This window comes from Vipera berus (genome assembly GCF_964194415.1).
Source record: "Vipera berus genome assembly, chromosome: 15".
NCBI lineage: Eukaryota > Metazoa > Chordata > Lepidosauria > Squamata > Viperidae > Vipera > Vipera berus.
In genome coordinates, this window is record NC_138218.1 from 1,876,190 (window position 1) to 1,892,976 (window position 16,787).

At 47.8% G+C, this 16,787-nt stretch overlaps 1 protein-coding gene across 2 annotated transcripts in view; it reads left to right on the forward strand.

The window, feature by feature from the left end:
• OLFM1 (olfactomedin 1) overlaps positions 1 to 16,563 on the forward strand; it is a gene marked incomplete at its 5' end in the record, with an annotated part of 50,268 nt that extends 33,705 nt beyond the window's left edge. For both annotated transcript variants that reach the window (XM_081339977.1, XM_081339976.1), the window contains 4 exons: positions 5,775 to 5,930; positions 9,508 to 9,727; positions 13,829 to 13,935; positions 14,924 to 16,563. In XM_081339977.1, coding sequence (XP_081196103.1) covers positions 5,775 to 5,930; positions 9,508 to 9,727; positions 13,829 to 13,935; positions 14,924 to 15,598 — 1,158 coding nt within the window. In that variant the 3' untranslated portion in view covers positions 15,599 to 16,563. The remainder of the gene's footprint in view (positions 1 to 5,774; positions 5,931 to 9,507; positions 9,728 to 13,828; positions 13,936 to 14,923) is intronic.
• Positions 16,564 to 16,787: the final 224 nt, after the last annotated feature.

Here is a 16,787-nt window from a genome sequence, read left to right on the forward strand (position 1 = left end):
AAGAGAAGGAGGGAGGAAGCAAAGGAGAAGGAAGGAGGAAAGGGAGAGGGAGGAAGGAAAGGAAGGAGGGAGGAAGAAAGAAAGGGAAGAAGGAAGAAGGAAGGAGGGGGGAAGGAAAGGAAGAAAGAAGGAAGGAAGGAGGAAGGGAGGAAGGGAGGGGTGGTAGTTTTTCAAGGCATCAGCCACCATTTCCTGGGCAGGAGCGTTTTCACCCATGGCCGTGGGCAGGCCAAACCTCGCTGGATTAAGAAAGCGCAGAGTTTTGTGTTGCGCGCTGAGCCGCTCCCTTCCAGCAACCAGGAATTGAGGCTTCATTTTCAGCTCCTGCCGAGATTCTCCGGGCAAACCTGGGACTGTGGAACCTTTGAGCCAGTCCCACAAACAGGCTTGTTTAGGCAGCACTTTTGTCTCTCAAATTTCAGTGCTCTGTGATTCTGAGACATCCATGAAAGGATTCCCATCAAAGAAGAGGAAATTTTTTAAAAAAATGAAGATGGTTGAAAGACGTGATAGGTGCCAAATTCCAATACAGGTAGTCCTTGTTTAATGACTGTTCATGTAGCGACTGTTCAGAGTTATGACCGTGCTAAAAAAAGGGAGTTGGGACCAGTCCTCACTCTTTACAATTCTTGCGGTGCCCCTGTAGTCACGTGATCGCAAATTGGGCGCTTGGCGACCGTTATGCACTTACAGCCGCCCATTTGCAACCTTCCCACCCAGCTTCCAGCAGGCGAATAGGGAAGCTGGCCCAACAAGCCACCAGCTCCCGGTTGACTCAGCCTTCCATCCTTCCACGGTCAGTAAAACGAGGACCTGGATTGTTGGGGGCCAGAGGCTGACTCTGTAAACTGCTTAGAGAGGGCTGTAAAGCACCGTGAAGCGGCGTATAAGTCTACGTGCTCTTTTATTATTTATTTTTATTTTAATCCCATTTATATCCCGCCCTTCTCCGAAGACTCAGGGCGGCTTACAATCTAAGCACAAATCAAATGTGCTTAGATCATGGTTGCGTGATGTCTCATTTAATGATTGTGGTGATTCGCTTAACAGCCACAATCAGAACTACTGTGGCTAAGCAAGGCAGTCACGTGATTTTTGCTTCACAGCTGCTTTGCTTAATGATGGTGTTGCCGGTCATTAAGTGAGGACTACCTGCATGGCAAGTTGTGCTTGAGACAAACAAACTCTGCCTTGGAAAATCTTCTGCAAATCAAGGTTTGCCTTTGGAGATTGTTTGCCGCTGTACATTCAGCAACAGGGAAAAGAGGGCAGCGTTTAGCAACGCTTTAGTGCTCTTTCTGAAGTTTGTGATACATCACAAAGGGCAGCCAACCATAGGCGCAGATCTGCAGAGATCTGCATGTTCTGATGCGCAGACCCAGATGCAGATTTATCAATAATTAGTATAGTTGAAAGAGAAATATTATCCATCTTGCCACTGGGAAGAGGTTCAGGCAGATGACCTTTCTGCGGCTGTCCCCAGCTGCTTCTCCTGGCTCCAGAATTCGCATCTTCACACGCATCTTTACACTAATTACATCCTTGAATGAGCTTGGTAGTTTGCATAATGACACAGCTCCAGTTTTTGAGTCACAGTACTTAAGGCTTGGGAGGACTTTGCAGTTCATCTAGTCTAGTCCTTGCCCCGCGCGGGACCCCCCCCCATTAGGACACCCCTGACAGGTGGCCACCCAGCCTCTGCTTAATCCCTCCAGTGATGGAGGCTCCATCATCTCCCTGGGAGCGTTGTAGAACAGCTTTCATCCTTAGGATGGACTCCTTGTATCCAACCCAAGGCATTCCAACATGCTTCTGAACAATCCTGCCGCATCTTCTACACGACCATCCCTGGACACTTGTCTCACTGCAGTCTTCTTCTCTCCAGACCGAATGTACCCAAGCCATCCAATCGTTCCTCTTAAACTTTTTCTTCCAGCCCCCTCCTCCCCATCGTTGCTTTTCACTGGACACAATATTCTAGGTGTGATCTGACCAATACCGAACATAGATCTTTTACTTGATTTTGATACTGTGCTTCAGCTGAGGGCTGCATTTGCTTTTTTTTTAACATCCCATTGTCATTTTTTATTTATCTATTTAAATGTATCGGCTACCCAAAGCCAGTTGCAAGATTCATAATTAGAGAAAACATAAAAATAGTTAAGAGCGTTAAACAGATGGACTTGAACCAGCTGTAGCTTCTGGATGGTCTTCAAGGGCGGTCCCGTGTAGAGCACATTGCAGTAATGCAAAGGTGAGGGGACCAGGTCATGAGTGGCTGTCTACAACGCTTTCCACCTCAGGAAGGGGTGCAACTGGCACCCCAAGATGAACCCTGTGCAAAGACCCTCCTGGTTGCAGTTGCCCCCCTCTTCAAACAGAAGCTGCAGGTCGAAAAGGACCCCCAAGTTGTGCTCCAGTACTTCATCCAAGACCAAAGATGGTGGCCTCCCCAACCTGGGGCGCCAAGCAGCCACCCAGTCCTATGAAGATCGAGCCAAAGTCTGTTCGGCCCCATCCAAGCTAGCTAGTATCCAGACATGGCTTAAGACGGGGACTGCTTCTCCTGGGGAACCGGGGGTGGGGTGGGATATAAAGCTGGGTATCGTGAGCATAAAGAAGATTCTGCACCCCAAAGGGTGACCTCCCTCCCCCAAGGGGTTTCATACAGAGGGAGGCTGGCTTATGTTTTGCTAGTGATCCAAGGCTGCTGCTTAGTGTGGCTCCTTCCCATCCTAAGCTTGTGCTAGGGCAAATTCTTGTTGGTGTCTGCCTGTTCCAGCTTGTCAAGACCATTTTGAACTTTCCTTCCTTCCTTCCTTCCTTCCTTCCTTCCTTCCTTCCTTCCTTCCTTCCTTCCTTCCTTCCTTCCTTCCTTCCTTCCTTCCTCCCTCCCTCCCTCCCTCCCTCCCTCCCTTCCTTCCTTCCTTCCTTCCTTCCGCCTCCCATCTCATTTCAAACTTTCCTACTGTCCTCTAAAGCAGGGCTTTTCAACCTTTTCACCCATTGTACCACTTTTAGGATATGGCAACATCTGAGTACCACCAGTCGCCTAGCAAGGGGTCAAAAAACTTGATGACGCAAAAAAAGGAAAAAAGTGATGAAGTACAGGTAGTCCTTGACTTATGACAGTTCGTGACTGTTCGAAGTTACAATGGCACTGAAAAAAGTGCCCCACAAGCCACAGCCGAGCAAGACGCCTGCCTGCCCGGCGGTGCTCTTCCTCCTGTCCGAGGTTTTCATTGTTGTGAGCATTTCTGTTGAGGATTGGCAGCGGGGGTGGGGTGGGGTGGTGTTTGGTTTTTATCTCCCCCCCCCCCGCTCTGCTGGGTGGTTGCAGCAGGTTTGGGTCACTTCACATGACCCTGGGACACTGTGACCGTCGTAAATATGAATCAGCTGCCAAGCATCTGAACGTAAATCACAAGACCCTGGAGATGCTGCAACATTCCAGCTGATCGACGCTTATTCTGGGCTCAGCGGAAGCACCAGGATCAGTGCGGAGCTCCAGCTGGATCCTGGCACTGATCCTGGTGCTTCCGCTGAGCCCCGACAGCCCTGCAGCTCCAGCCATCTCTCGCTCAGGCTTGTGCGGTGCTGCCACCGGTTCAGCTCATTCCCCTCCCCCGCTACCCCTTTTCTAGGATGGTCACCTACCACCTGCCAGGTGCCAATGTACCACAGGTGCTACACATACCACTGATTGAAAAGCCCTGCTCTAAAGTGGATCCTATCCCTGTTAACTTAGGGCCATTTGCAAACTTGGTCATCCAAGTCAAGGTGGCTAAAACTACTCCTGGGTGCCTGTTTCGCTTCAAGGAACCCTCTCCTGCCTCGCTGGCTGGGGAAATCCTGGATAGGTGCCAATGGACCTCTTTGATCTTCTGAGCACAAACCAGCCATCCTTTCACAACTGCTGCTGCTGCTTATGGCTGGCCGGAAATTGGGCAAGCAGGAAGGGGGGTGCTCAGGGCAGTTACCCCCTTTCCAGGTTTTTTTTGTCTTTCCTGACTCTTCCACACGTGGCTCACGCACCAGCACACCTCCTCCTTTGACCAGGATCCTGCAGCAATCTCGGGAAGATCTTGGCCGACAGCAGCCTGCCTTCTTCTTGCCAATTGCTGCAAATGAAGCAGTTGATAGAGGGGTGGGTGGTGGGTGGACTGGCATGTTGGCAGCAAAACCTACACATGCCAACAGTAGTCAGCAACCTGAGAGACGGTTTAGGCTTACGCAGTTGATCCTAGCTTCTCTAAGCTCTAGCGCGTTGGCGTATTTCAGGGCCATCAATCAAACTGTGCCACCTCATGTGATCTGAGAGGTGTGTTGCTACTCTTTTGAGTAGCAGATTCCTCCTCTCTCGTCCATACAGCTCACGCTCACCTTGTGGTCTTTCTAGAAAGCTTTTAAACTCTGGCTTTTCCAGCAGACCTGTGTCCAGGACAAGGTAGAAGCTGAAAGCAGAGTCTTGTTCAATTCTACTTAAATTCCCCTGGAGTGGAATCTTGGTGTGTTTTTTTTTTCTTGTTCGTTGCTGGTTTATTTTCAGTGTAGTTTACGTAATATGTTTTTACGTTTTATAAAACGCCAGCCTAAGATACTTCTGGATTAGATAGCTTATAAATCAGATCGATAGCGAATGAATAAATTCCAGAATCCCACCTATAAATCGTAGCATTCTTTGATTATACAAACACACACAAATATTATAATAATAAAATAAAATAACTGTTACCACAAGAACCTTACCTCCATCTGACCGCCTTGCTTTCTTTGGCTGCATTAACAGTAAGAGTAAAACCCTCAATTTCAGCTCAGTTGGCTGACCTGTTGTGTCACTTCAAGCAGTGGGAGACTTTACCCAGTAGTGTTACACACAAAATCTCATTTGTCATTTAATCCACATTTGTCCTTCTGTCCAAGTGAAGACTTTACTGTATTTCTACTCAGCAAGTATCGCGTGACTTACAAATTTTGTCCAAGGAGGACAGAACTGCAGCCTTTTGAGTTTACTGAACTACAAGTTTTTAAGAAGAGACTGGACAGCCATTTGTCCGAAATGGTATAGGGTTTCCTGCCTGAGCAGGGGGTTGGACTAGATGACCTCCAAGGTCCCTTCCAACAACTACTACTTCTACTACTTCTTCTTCTTCTTCTTCTTCTTCTTCTTCTTCTTCTTCTTATTATTATTATTATTATTATTATTATTATTATTATTATTATTATTATTATTATTATTATTATTATTATTATTATTATTATTATTATTATAAACCTGGTTGCTCTTTTTCCCCATCTTGTCATGGAAAATTCGAGCCATTTTGTACCTGCTTCATTGTACATGTTCTCTTACCATAGAACTGTAGAATCAGTTCAGGAAAATCAGTTAAGCTATTACCAATTTCATAAAAACTTCCAGAGTTGGAGAATCAGCAACCTCTCTAGTTCCGCTATTGGACAATTGTTATTTTCAGTCAACTCTTCCTTAAATTGAAATGAAATCTCGGTAGCTGTGACTTGTGTCTTGAGCTTAAATGGACTCCAGAAGATGGTAGAGGACAGGAAGGCCTGGAGGAGCGTTGTCCATGGGGTTCCAATGCTTTGGACACGACTTCGCAGCTAACAACAACAAAACTTGTGTCTGTTATTTCTGGTCTTCCTTCTCTTGATCATGGCAAAGAGATTTTGTCAGTCTCCCCTTTATGTCTTTCTTACTTTAGTGACGGCGTCTCTCTTGGTTTCCCCCCCCTCCTTCGCACCCGATTGCTCCACAGGTACAGAACATGTCCCAGTCAATAGAAGTCTTGGACAGGCGAACTCAACGGGATCTTCAGTATGTTGAGAAGATGGAAAATCAAATGAGAGGCCTGGAATCCAAGTTCAAGCAAGTGGAAGAAAGTCACAAGCAACACCTGGCCAGACAGTTTAAGGTAAGTGGACCACTTGGGCTGGGGAGCGAAAGAAGTGCTTTGTTGGCAGATATTTCTTCCAGAGAGGAGAAGGCTGAGGGCCTCTTAGACACCGTTTTCCCAAAGGTTGGGTTCCCCTCCCATTGCAGGACTGCCCTTGCTCACAACAATGGTGGCTGAAGCTCAGCACCGAGGCAGAACGAAAAGGAACTTTGTGCAGCTTTGGTTTCCGCTGCAATCCCTGAGAGTTTCCAGGAAACCTCCATTTCCTTTGATTAAGCCAGGGATAGGCAACCTTGGCTCTTTTATGACTCGTGGACTTCAACTCCCAGAATTCCTCAGCCAGCATGGGGGAACTATGGCCCCTTTATGACTTGTGGACTTCAACTCCCAGAATTCCTGAGCCAGCATGGCTCAGCTTGGAAACCTCTCCCTTTCCCCTCAGCGTGGCTGGCTCAGGAATTCTGGGAGTTGAAGTCCACAAGTCATAAAGCGGCCTAGGCCAGGGGCAGGCAACCTTGGATCTTTTATGACACGTGGACTTCAGCTCCCAGAATTCCTGAGCCAGCATGGCTCAGCTTGGAAACCTCTCCCTTTCCCCTCAGCGTGGCTGGCTCAGGAATTCTGGGAGTTGAAGTCCACGAGTCATAAAAGAGCCAAGGTTGCCTACCCCTGGCTTAAGGCATCCTGGAAGCCCTAAACTTGGGGTGAACTTAAAGACTTTTAAAATCCGAGTGTCAAATTGTTGGGCTGCAACGTTTTCTTTTTATCAGCATTTTAAATCTACTTTTCCTACTAAAATCCACTCCTTTGGCTGCCATTAAAGCAGGGAAGCAGTTGATACCACAGGAAAAAAGAACCAGAAACTCAGTCTGAAAAGAACTTTCTCCAAAGGGCAATTGGACTTCCTTGGTTTGAAAATGTTTCACTTCTCATCCAAGAATAGGAAAAGAAAAAAAACCCAAGAAACTCCAGTTGCCTTTTGGAAAAAGCATCTTGGAGACAACTATGATGATTGAGAATCTCCATAGTCATTTACCCAATGACCTTATATTTTTTTTTAATCTTAAAAAAAATTCGCTCAAAAGCTTTCATCTCTCCACTGGACTGGTTCCCATTTAATAGATCTTGACCCTCCATCCCCACAGAAGCACACAACTATCTCTGGAACTTGCTAAGGTCCATAAGATTTTGTGCTGAGTAAAATGGATGTGATGAATGAAAGACGCCCTTGTAAGTTTTGAAATCTAACTGGGAGTTTAATATTGCACGTGGAATCCTCAAGCTGGAAGGGAGTTTTTGAGAGGTCTAACCCACCCCCGGCTCAGTGTAGGAAGCCAAATGGGAATATCTCCCCCCCCCCATGGCTGTAAGCTTCCAACTGGCCACTTCCACTGACCAAGGGTTTTTCTGAGCCATTGCCGCTACGAATGAACGTGCTGTGTGAATGCATTGCCCCTGGTGTCTTTTCAAATGAGTTTTTCTGCCTGGTGCTGGGACAGTCTGAGCCTCTCGTCAAAATGGTCTTCCGGCAGCACTCGGAGCCACCCACCCACCCACCCACCCACCCATGGAATGCAATGAAAGCAGAGCCCCAAGTTCAGGCATCCTTGAGAGAGGGCGGGCCAGGCTCTGGTGCCTTTCAGTCCCTCCACCCTGCCTGGAACTGTTGTCAGGCTTCAACCCCAACCTGTCCTTGACCCCAGTGCAGAGATGGGTTGGTGGGAAAGCTCTAGAGAAAAATCCCCTAAAGGGGGGGTGGGGGCTTCGTGGGCCCAAAGGGACCCTTTTGTCCTGCACACTCTCAGCCGAGTGAGTGGCTTTATGGGAAAGGCAGGAGGCCCTTTATTTATTGGCTGGCACTGCAAACAAAATGAAGTAGACTTGGGGGAGAACGCCTTCCAGAACCCTTCACAAATTGTTTCTAGGCAGGTTGATGGCAGTAGCTCCATCATGGGTAAGAGGTCCTTTCCAGCTCCATGCCCTGTGACTCTCCAGGGAAAAGAGTTCTCCTCCTCCTCCGCAGAGAAGTCCTTGGCAGTGACCGTGGCTTGGCTTCTGAGGAGGCCGGCTTCCTTTCAGAGGCCTTCAATGGGCTGGAGAAGGGAAGGGAAGGGAAGGAGAGAGAGAGAGAGAGACTGCGAATGAAGTGAAGAATCCAAGGAATAGCAAAAGGTTTTCCCAGAACACGTCATGCCAAGCTCATAAGGCCCAACACCATTAAACTTGTGTCGGCTTTCTCTCCCTTTTCCCAAACGAGAGATGTCTCACAGGGCACCCTTTCATTCTTGGCTACCATAGACAAACATGAGGAACCCCCCCCCATTGCCACCTCTCCCAGAATCCTTTGTGTCTCACAGGGGGGACCCTAATAGTTACTCAAGGGGGAGGGGGGATGCCTTCCTCTTAAGGAAAAAAATGAGACCAGGTCCTGCAGGCAAACCTTCCAGTAGGGCTCCCAGCCTACAAAAGACCCAAAGCAGAGAGCCGGGGAGCTCCCCCTGGCAGCCTTGAGCACAGAATGTTGCCCCCCCCCGGGGGTCTGGAGCTGTGCCAGCTTGCTTAGGGAAGGGGGGCTTCCCCCCCCTTTCCATTGCAGGACCACCATGCGGTCAGCAAGGGCAGAGGGCCTCCTGGCAATGGGGAGCTGGGGAGGGCTTGGGCGAAGGGCAAGGTGGCAGATGTCGAGGGAGGCAGCTGGGAGAGTGGGGGGAGCTGGCCAGAAGCTCCTACGACCCCCCCCACCCGTGAGTTGGTGCTTAGTGGTGCCCCAGCCACGGACAGGAGGTCTCTGGGGGAGGGTGCCAGCAGGGCCACGGCTGGGATGCAAACTGTGTTGACTTCTGAGTAAGCCTCTGGGACTTGAGCGTTTCGTCTTCTTGCTTGCAGGGCTAACTTAAAAGAAATTTTTACAATGTCGCACTGGCTGAAGAAGGTGTCCACCCCCCCCACATGTAACCATGAAAAACACACACAGAGAGAGGGCAGGGAGCTATTCCCCGCCACCCTTTGAGTTGGTCTTTCTTTCTTTCTTCTTTTTGAGTTCTCCGATCCTTGTTTATTTTTCTTTCCAATTTCCACCCTTAACCAGAACCACACAGCTGAAAGCTTGTCTTTTGCATGGAATTTGTAGAAATTACATTTCATCACTAGTTTTGGAACTTCCTTGTCAATGCGTTGCTTATTATTCTTATTATTATTATTATCCTCATCCTCACCCTCATCCTCATCATTCTTTTATGGAAAAGAAAAAAAAAAGAATTTGTGTATGTGACCGAAGCATGTAACCTTAAGATGTTGCATTCTAAAAACAGAAAAAAATAAAAATAAAGGCCTTTTTTCCCAAATAAGATGGTGTTTTGCAGACTGTTTAATATATGCATACGTATATATATCTATATATATATATATATTTATATTTCTCCCATTTGAGTTTCCACGCTCCACACAAGCATTAATAATACTAATCATGGCGGTCCTTGTGCACCCCGAACGGCGCAGCGGCGGCCCAGCGCAGGGAGAGAGAGAGAGAGAAGGGTGGTGGTGGGGAAAATCTTGCGCACAGAGCACTGAACCCAAGCTTATTTTAACCTTGCAGGCGATAAAAGCGAAAATGGAGGAGCTTAGGCCCTTGATCCCAGTCTTGGAGGAATACAAAGCCGATGCCAAATTGGTTTTGCAGTTTAAGGAAGAGGTGCAGAACCTGACGTCAGTTCTAAACGAACTCCAGGAGGAGATTGGCGCCTTTGACTACGAAGAGCTTCAGAGCAGAGTGTCCAATCTTGAAGAGAGGCTACGGGCATGCATGCAGAAATTAGGTAGGAGATGCATCGGCCCCTGAGAGGCAGGGCGTCCTCACCCTCTGGTCTGTTCTGCTCCCACCGGACACCCAGGCTGGCCAGAGATGCAGGAACCGCCCCCTCCCTTTCCCTCCCCCGCCCCCCGAACTGCCACAGCAGAGTTCAGCCCCGGGCAGAGGGTCCCACTGCAAGTGCCACCCAGGGCCAGAGGAAGGTGCCCTTGTGGCTCTCGGGTTGAGGTCAAGGGAGACACTTGGGCATGCCAGGAGGCTTGCCCACCTCAGAGAGGATGGATGGATGGATGGATGGATGGATGGATGGATGGATGATTCAGGGCCATTCTGCCACCCCAGGCCAACCTACGGGCTTTCCAGAAGGACCATTGTGGCAGGACTCTTCAATGTGCATGGGGAAGGGAGGGGGGGATGAGAACCTGCTGACCAAAAGCGGGTGTAGAAAAACCTTTCCTGAACATTTCTTGAAACAGCCGAGGAGATCTTGGGCTCTGTACAAGCTCACCTCTGTCCTATTTTAGCTGGCTTGAAAGGGTCCAGCTGTCACCAGCCAAGACTCCAAATCCCCTCAGCCTCAGAGTCTAAATACTGCCACTACCCCTGGTTTTATAGCCTGCTGTTCTAAAACTCCAGTAAATCTTCAGCTAACAACTAAACAATTAAAAGAAAAAGCGAGATATCAAACAGCTGACAGGAAAAAATGCAGAGATAAGCTTGATATGATGGCTACAAGCATAAACGCCAATCTTTAAGACCAAGGCCTGACTGCCAACCTCAAGAAGGCCCTCTGAAGTGCATCAAGGTGGTGTTTTTTTTCTGCTGAAGCCACCCCTACTCCTTGGATGATGAAAATCCCCAAGTTTTTTGGGTGACTGGGAGACCTATTTAGTGATTGGTTTACTGTATTTATTTATATTTCATATTTCCAAACTGCCCGTCTCCCTCAGGGTCTCTGCTGTTCCACGACCCCACTACCCCAGAGCCAGGATCACCTGGTGACTTGAGAGTCCATCACGCGGAAAGCCCCTGATCCAATAACCAGGGATCCGTTTGGAAAGTCGGGAACATGTCCAGGTTGTGGGGCAGGGTCTGTGCCAGGACTAGCCAGATCTCTTGTCGAGGAAATGTTCCGTTAAACGGATCAGGGGAGGAGCAAAGGCTTTCTTGCTGGAAACCAAGAGAGCTAAATTATCTCCTGTGGAGCTCCTACATGGGATTGTCAGGGATGGCCGGATATCAGTGGGATTGTGGGCTAAAGCAGGAAGCAGCACCTGTAGTGGTAGAAGGCCCCCAAAGCTCAATCAGAGCTAAGCCTTAAGCATTGCAAAGGTTTATGTCAGGTAAGTAGGTAGGAATGGCAGGTGACCTAGTCCCTCTCTGGTGTTCTCTTGAAGATGGGGAGCCTCTACGAAAGGCAGTTTATGTCCGTGGTCCACTCGCCAGCCCCCGACTCCTTGGGTCATTGTTTCAGAGAGATTCCCTTACCAAATTTCTCCTTGCCTTCACCCATGACAAAGCTCCTAATGTTCTTCAGAGTTGCATCTGCCTTGAAAGCGCCCACGTTGAACTTAATAGCACAGACAAACAGCGGGAGCCGACCACAGGAAGCAGTTTAGGACATTCCGCGTTATGTCGTGAAATGCTTTACGCTAAAATTACAACCATTTACAGTTCATAAGAGTTTTGTAACATTTGCCAAATTTCTATTCCACGTAAGTCATGGCTCTCAGATTTTGGATCCATTCTGTAAGTTAGCCTGTTTGAGATAACTTTGGTTCAAAAAGTTATCCCCCCCCCTTTTTTGTTTTTTGTTCATCTATTTAAAGGTTACAGGCACAAGAGTTTTAGTAGTACATCGCTTGCTTGTTAAAGATAAGGTTAAAAAATCAGACCAGGATTCCACAAATTTTATTGATCTTGCTAACACCAGAGAAGGGAATATTATCTCTTAACCTAACCCCTGGGTTGGCTCCAGAGGGCTGCCGATTCACTGCCTTTTCAAGACTGGATATCCCAGAAATGAGTCATAGAATCATAGCTATCAGAGCTGGAAGGGACCTGGAGGTCTTCTCGTCCAGCTCCTTGCTCAAACAGAAGATCTGGCTCGACGAATTTTACATCTCACAGGCTAAAAGAAAGAAGTGTGCAAGAGTCCCTAAAGCGGTCCACGATTGGCAGCTTATTATGTGCCAACGCTCACCTGCCTATTCCCACTGATAACATTCCTCCTTGGACTGTTATTCTAACAGCAATCCATAATAGGTGGAGCCAATTTTTCTCAAGCCATGGTAGATCTTTTGTCAACTCATTTGAGGTCCAAGGAAGATATAATTACTGCTTCTTGAAGGAGAAGTTCCTAAAACACACAAGATAGGAGGATGGAGAAAGCAGAGATCATATAACGTCTTGATGCGGTAGCTTTTAGCGAATTGTAATTAGATGCCTGACGGATGCCTACATCCTTGTGTATTGGGCATTATATTATATAGCTTTAGTTGCGGCAAAGCTGAATTCAGCTATCAAAATCCTAAAACCAAATACACTAATAAATTCAGCTTTCTGCTCTTTACTGTGGATGGGGGTGATGTTCCTGGATCTCCCAAAACAGGTGTGTCAAAGCATCACTCTCTGTGCATCAGCCGGAACGCTCTCCCATCATTAGAGGGAGTTCCTTGAGAGCTGGTAGCTTCCGTTGAGTTATACGAGTTCTGCCTATGTTTGAAGTGAAGAACTTGCTCTCAAGAAATGGGAGAGTTCCCTTTTACGAGAGATGCTGGGCGGTCTTCTCTCAGACTAGACCAGGGGTAGGCAACCTTGGCTCTTTTATGACTCATGGACTTCAACTCCTGGCTGGCTCAGGAATTCTGGGAGTTGAAGTCCATGAGTCATAAAAGAGCCAAGGTTGCCTACCCCTGGACTAGACGGCTTTTCCATCTCTAGCATTTGGCGATGATAATCTCTCGTGAAGAATACACTTTGGGCAAGGATGTCTTTTGTGGAGCGTGGAGGTCTTGCACCTCTTTCGAAGGAGGCACCAAAGGCAGGTCTGGTCTTTTGTTGCACCTCGCTCCTCTCCAGCCACCTGCAGCCTCCTCGCTTCCCAAGTGACTGTTCAATCCCAGGCAAGGCAGCCAGAAGGACTCCTCCCCACGGGCTTTTTCTGAGCAGAAAGCAATGGCAGCCGAGAAAACCAGAGATGGGCAGAGACCTAAATGAACTGTCGTAAATCTAGGACTACCTGCACGTTTCAACATGGGTTCCAATATTTGAGGGGCCGCCATAAGGAAGAGAGGGATCAACTTACTTTCCAAAGCAGCAGAGGGCAGGACAAGAAGCAACGGATGGAAACTAATCTAAGCAGTAACTAAACTACTGCTAAGCTTGTAAGCCGCCCTGAGTCTTTGGAGAAGGGCGGGATATAAATGGAATTAAAATAAAATAAATAAAAAATAATCAAGGAGAGAAGCAAACCAGAATTAAGGAGAAACTTCCTAACAGGGAGGACAATCAACCCGTGGAACAGACGTTGCCTTCAGAAGTTGTGGGTGCTCCATCACTGGACAGAGCGATGAGACTGGACAGCCACTTGCCTCAAATTGTATAGGGTCCCCTGCTTGAGCAGGGGGTTGGACTAGAAGACCTCCAAGGTCCCTTTTAGCTCTGTTATTCTGTATAGATTCGGCCCTGTTCCACGGTGAGCAGCAGCTGTTATGTTTTGTTTCTCCCCTGCATGAGGATGCAACCATTTTCTCTTTCAATGGGCCCTCTGTGCACACCCAGAGCTCCTTGCCAACAGACCCTGCAACACACCCTACAACGTCCCCTTCCCCCCCCCCCCAAACCCCCCCCCCCATTCACTTCTTCTGGTATCTCAGCCACTTTCTCTGGCTGGCGAATAGAACTCCGAACTCAAAACTACCATCCAAAGAAATGTGAAAGCCTCGTAAATACGATTTACAAAGAAACAGAAGCTTTTTCCCAGGACAAAAAAAAACAACAAAGCACATTTTGACACAGAACGATGCGGACCTTGGTGAAAGGTAGGCTAGGCTGGGGAGGGAATTGCAGGACTTGCTTACTATTGTTGTGTTCAACTATCTTGCAGCGTGTGGGAAGTTGACTGCAATAAGCGACCCCATCACCGTCAAGACCTCTGGCTCACGGTTCGGCTCCTGGATGACGGACCCCTTGGCTCCCGAGGGTGAAAACAAGGTAGGACCGCTTCCTTATCCCTGCCTTTGAAGCTGTGAACAGTCGGGCTGTGACAAGAATATTGTCCCAAGAAGAGGAGATGCGTTGTCCAAACCCCACCGGGAATCCTCGGCTCTCTTGGTCACTCACGCTGACCCACCTCGGCTTGCAGGACAGGCCAGCGGCCAGCCTTCTGAGGGTTCAGGGCCAGGAGGGCCTGCCTTGTCGTCCCTCGCTGGAGGCACCGTCCAGGCGATGGGCTTGGCAGCCACAATGCTTGTCTCCAGGGTGGGACCTTATTTTTCTGCCTGTTACCAGCTAGTCCTGGTTTATCTTTTCCTGGCACATCTCAGGGGGTGGGAGAGAAAGGGACAAAAGACCAAGTGAAGCCAGCAGGACTCGGCAAGTCTCTGTTAAGCTCTGTACCCAAGCCCTCTCCTCTCACTGAGGAAGGTTTAATTGTCTCCGTGAGTGCTGATGCATAACAGAATCGCCTCATGGAGAAGAATTACTGGGAAACCGGCCCGGCTCTGCTCATTCGGGAGGATGGTGGGTGCTTTGCGGAGCCACAGAGAGAGCCGAGGATTTTGCAGAACACCAGAGGTCCATCCCATGGTGGATCTCCACGAAGAGGGAAGAAGGGTGGTGTCCACGGGTGTCTGTCTGAAGGACCAGGAAAGCTTGACCTGTGTTCTTCACAGAAATATATGGGTAACTTTGAAAGAAACAGAGCTTGTTGACATGGTTAAAGCTGCCGTACAATGTGACGTGTCTCAGTTGGTCTTTCAAAATCCTACATGTGAGGCCTGTATTTATTCATGGGGACAATCTGTGTGTGTAGGATGACAGATCTCACCTTCACAACCAGCATTGCTGTTGGACATGGAGACTGAAGCAGATGGGAATTGTAGTCCCACAGTTGGAGGGCTACTGACCTCTGACAGGAGAACCATTAGGCGGGTCCATTTTTAATGCTCTTTGCTTCTCTGTGTTCTGCTGCTCTTCCCAGGTCTGGTACATGGACAGCTATCACAACAACCGATTTGTCCGTGAATACAAATCCATGTCTGACTTTATGAACACGGATAACTTCACCTCCCACCGCCTTCCACACCCGTGGTCTGGCACCGGCCAAGTGGTCTACAATGGCTCAATTTATTTCAACAAATACCAAAGCCACATCATCATCAGATTTGACTTGAAAACGGAGACCATCCTTAAAACCCGCAGCCTGGATTATGCAGGCTACAATAACGTCTATCATTACGCCTGGGGTGGCCATTCAGACATTGACCTCATGGTGGACGAGAATGGGCTCTGGGCCGTCTACGCCACCAACCAAAACGCAGGGAACATTGTCATCAGCAAGCTGGACCCCAACACCTTGCAGAGCCTCCAGACCTGGAACACCAGTTACCCCAAGCGTAGTGCTGGTGAGGGATTCATCATCTGCGGCACTTTGTATGTCACCAATGGCTACTCGGGAGGGACCAAGGTGACCTATGCCTACCAGACCAACAGCTCCACTTATGAATACATAGACATCCCATTCCTAAACAAGTACTCGCACATTTCTATGCTGGACTACAACCCCAAGGATAGAGCTCTCTACGCCTGGAACAACGGCCACCAGATCCTTTACAACGTCACCCTTTTCCACGTCATCAGGTCTGACGAGTTATAGTCCTTTTTGTGGCGCAGAGATGGGACTGAAGGCTTCACACACCCACACACAGCAACCAGAGAGCCGAAGGTGTCAGGGACATGTATTTTAAAATATCAGAAGGGAAGTTTCAAATGGAGCAGCTGCCAAACTGTACTCAGAGAGGATTATACCTTAGTGAAAACTGCAAGACCAGAACTTACCTCTCAAATGTCAAACTACTATTACCGACAACATGGAAGAAACGCTACTCATTTGCAGCTGGAACTGCACTTGAAAAATACTTTCCAGCCACTTTTTCAGGGTGGGGCCAGGGTGGATGTCCCCCCCCCCCCACATTTATGTTCCAATAGCAGAGCTGTAGTTACAAAGTACAATGAAAGGCGATGACTGTTGGACATTCATTAGGGGTTACATGGTTTTCTTGTTCCCCCTCTTTCTTTTGCCTTTGTTTTCTTGGTGTGTTGCATGGACACCTCCCTACATCACAGAGAGCGTCAATGAATGTCTGGGTGGTTTGACAGCATACAGTTGATTCATACTAGCAGAGTTTGATTTTTTTTTAAATGAAATGAGGGTTGTGTGTAAAGATTGTTTAACCATTGCAGCTAGCAACTCATCTCTCTCTCTCTCTTTCTGTGCTTTATGTCCCCTTTAGACAAACTGTTCTGAGACCCAAAGTAGCTAATGGAACTGTGTCTTTAGTAGCTATAAAATACAAAAAGAAAAAAAAGTTATGTACCATTGACAAGATGTTGTACCCAAATATTTGTTTGAACATGTATCCAACCAATAACTTGTACCCTAAATGTCTGTTATTAACCAGAGGTGGAAAACTTTATATGTCCAAGTTTATGCAATGAATGTTGTAAATGCAAACAAAGTCATTTGAATTAATAAATGAAAGTTTCATATCTTAAAAAAAGTACCGTGTTTATGTCATAGATAAGCAACTAATGTCTAGAAGGACGTTCAGAAGCAAGAAAAATTTCACAAGTGGATCAGCTTTTACTTTCCTCCGAATTCTACGAATATTTGAACTTTCTCTGTATATAACGTGTAAACAATATGGGCACAATCTGTATGTTTTGTTTTGTTTTTTGTACAGTGGCCTTTCTTTGATCCCTTTGCATTGCAGATGACTGAATATACTGCGTCTTTTCTATACCGCCTCTTTCCAATTGCAGTGCCCTTTGAAATGTTGCAAAAT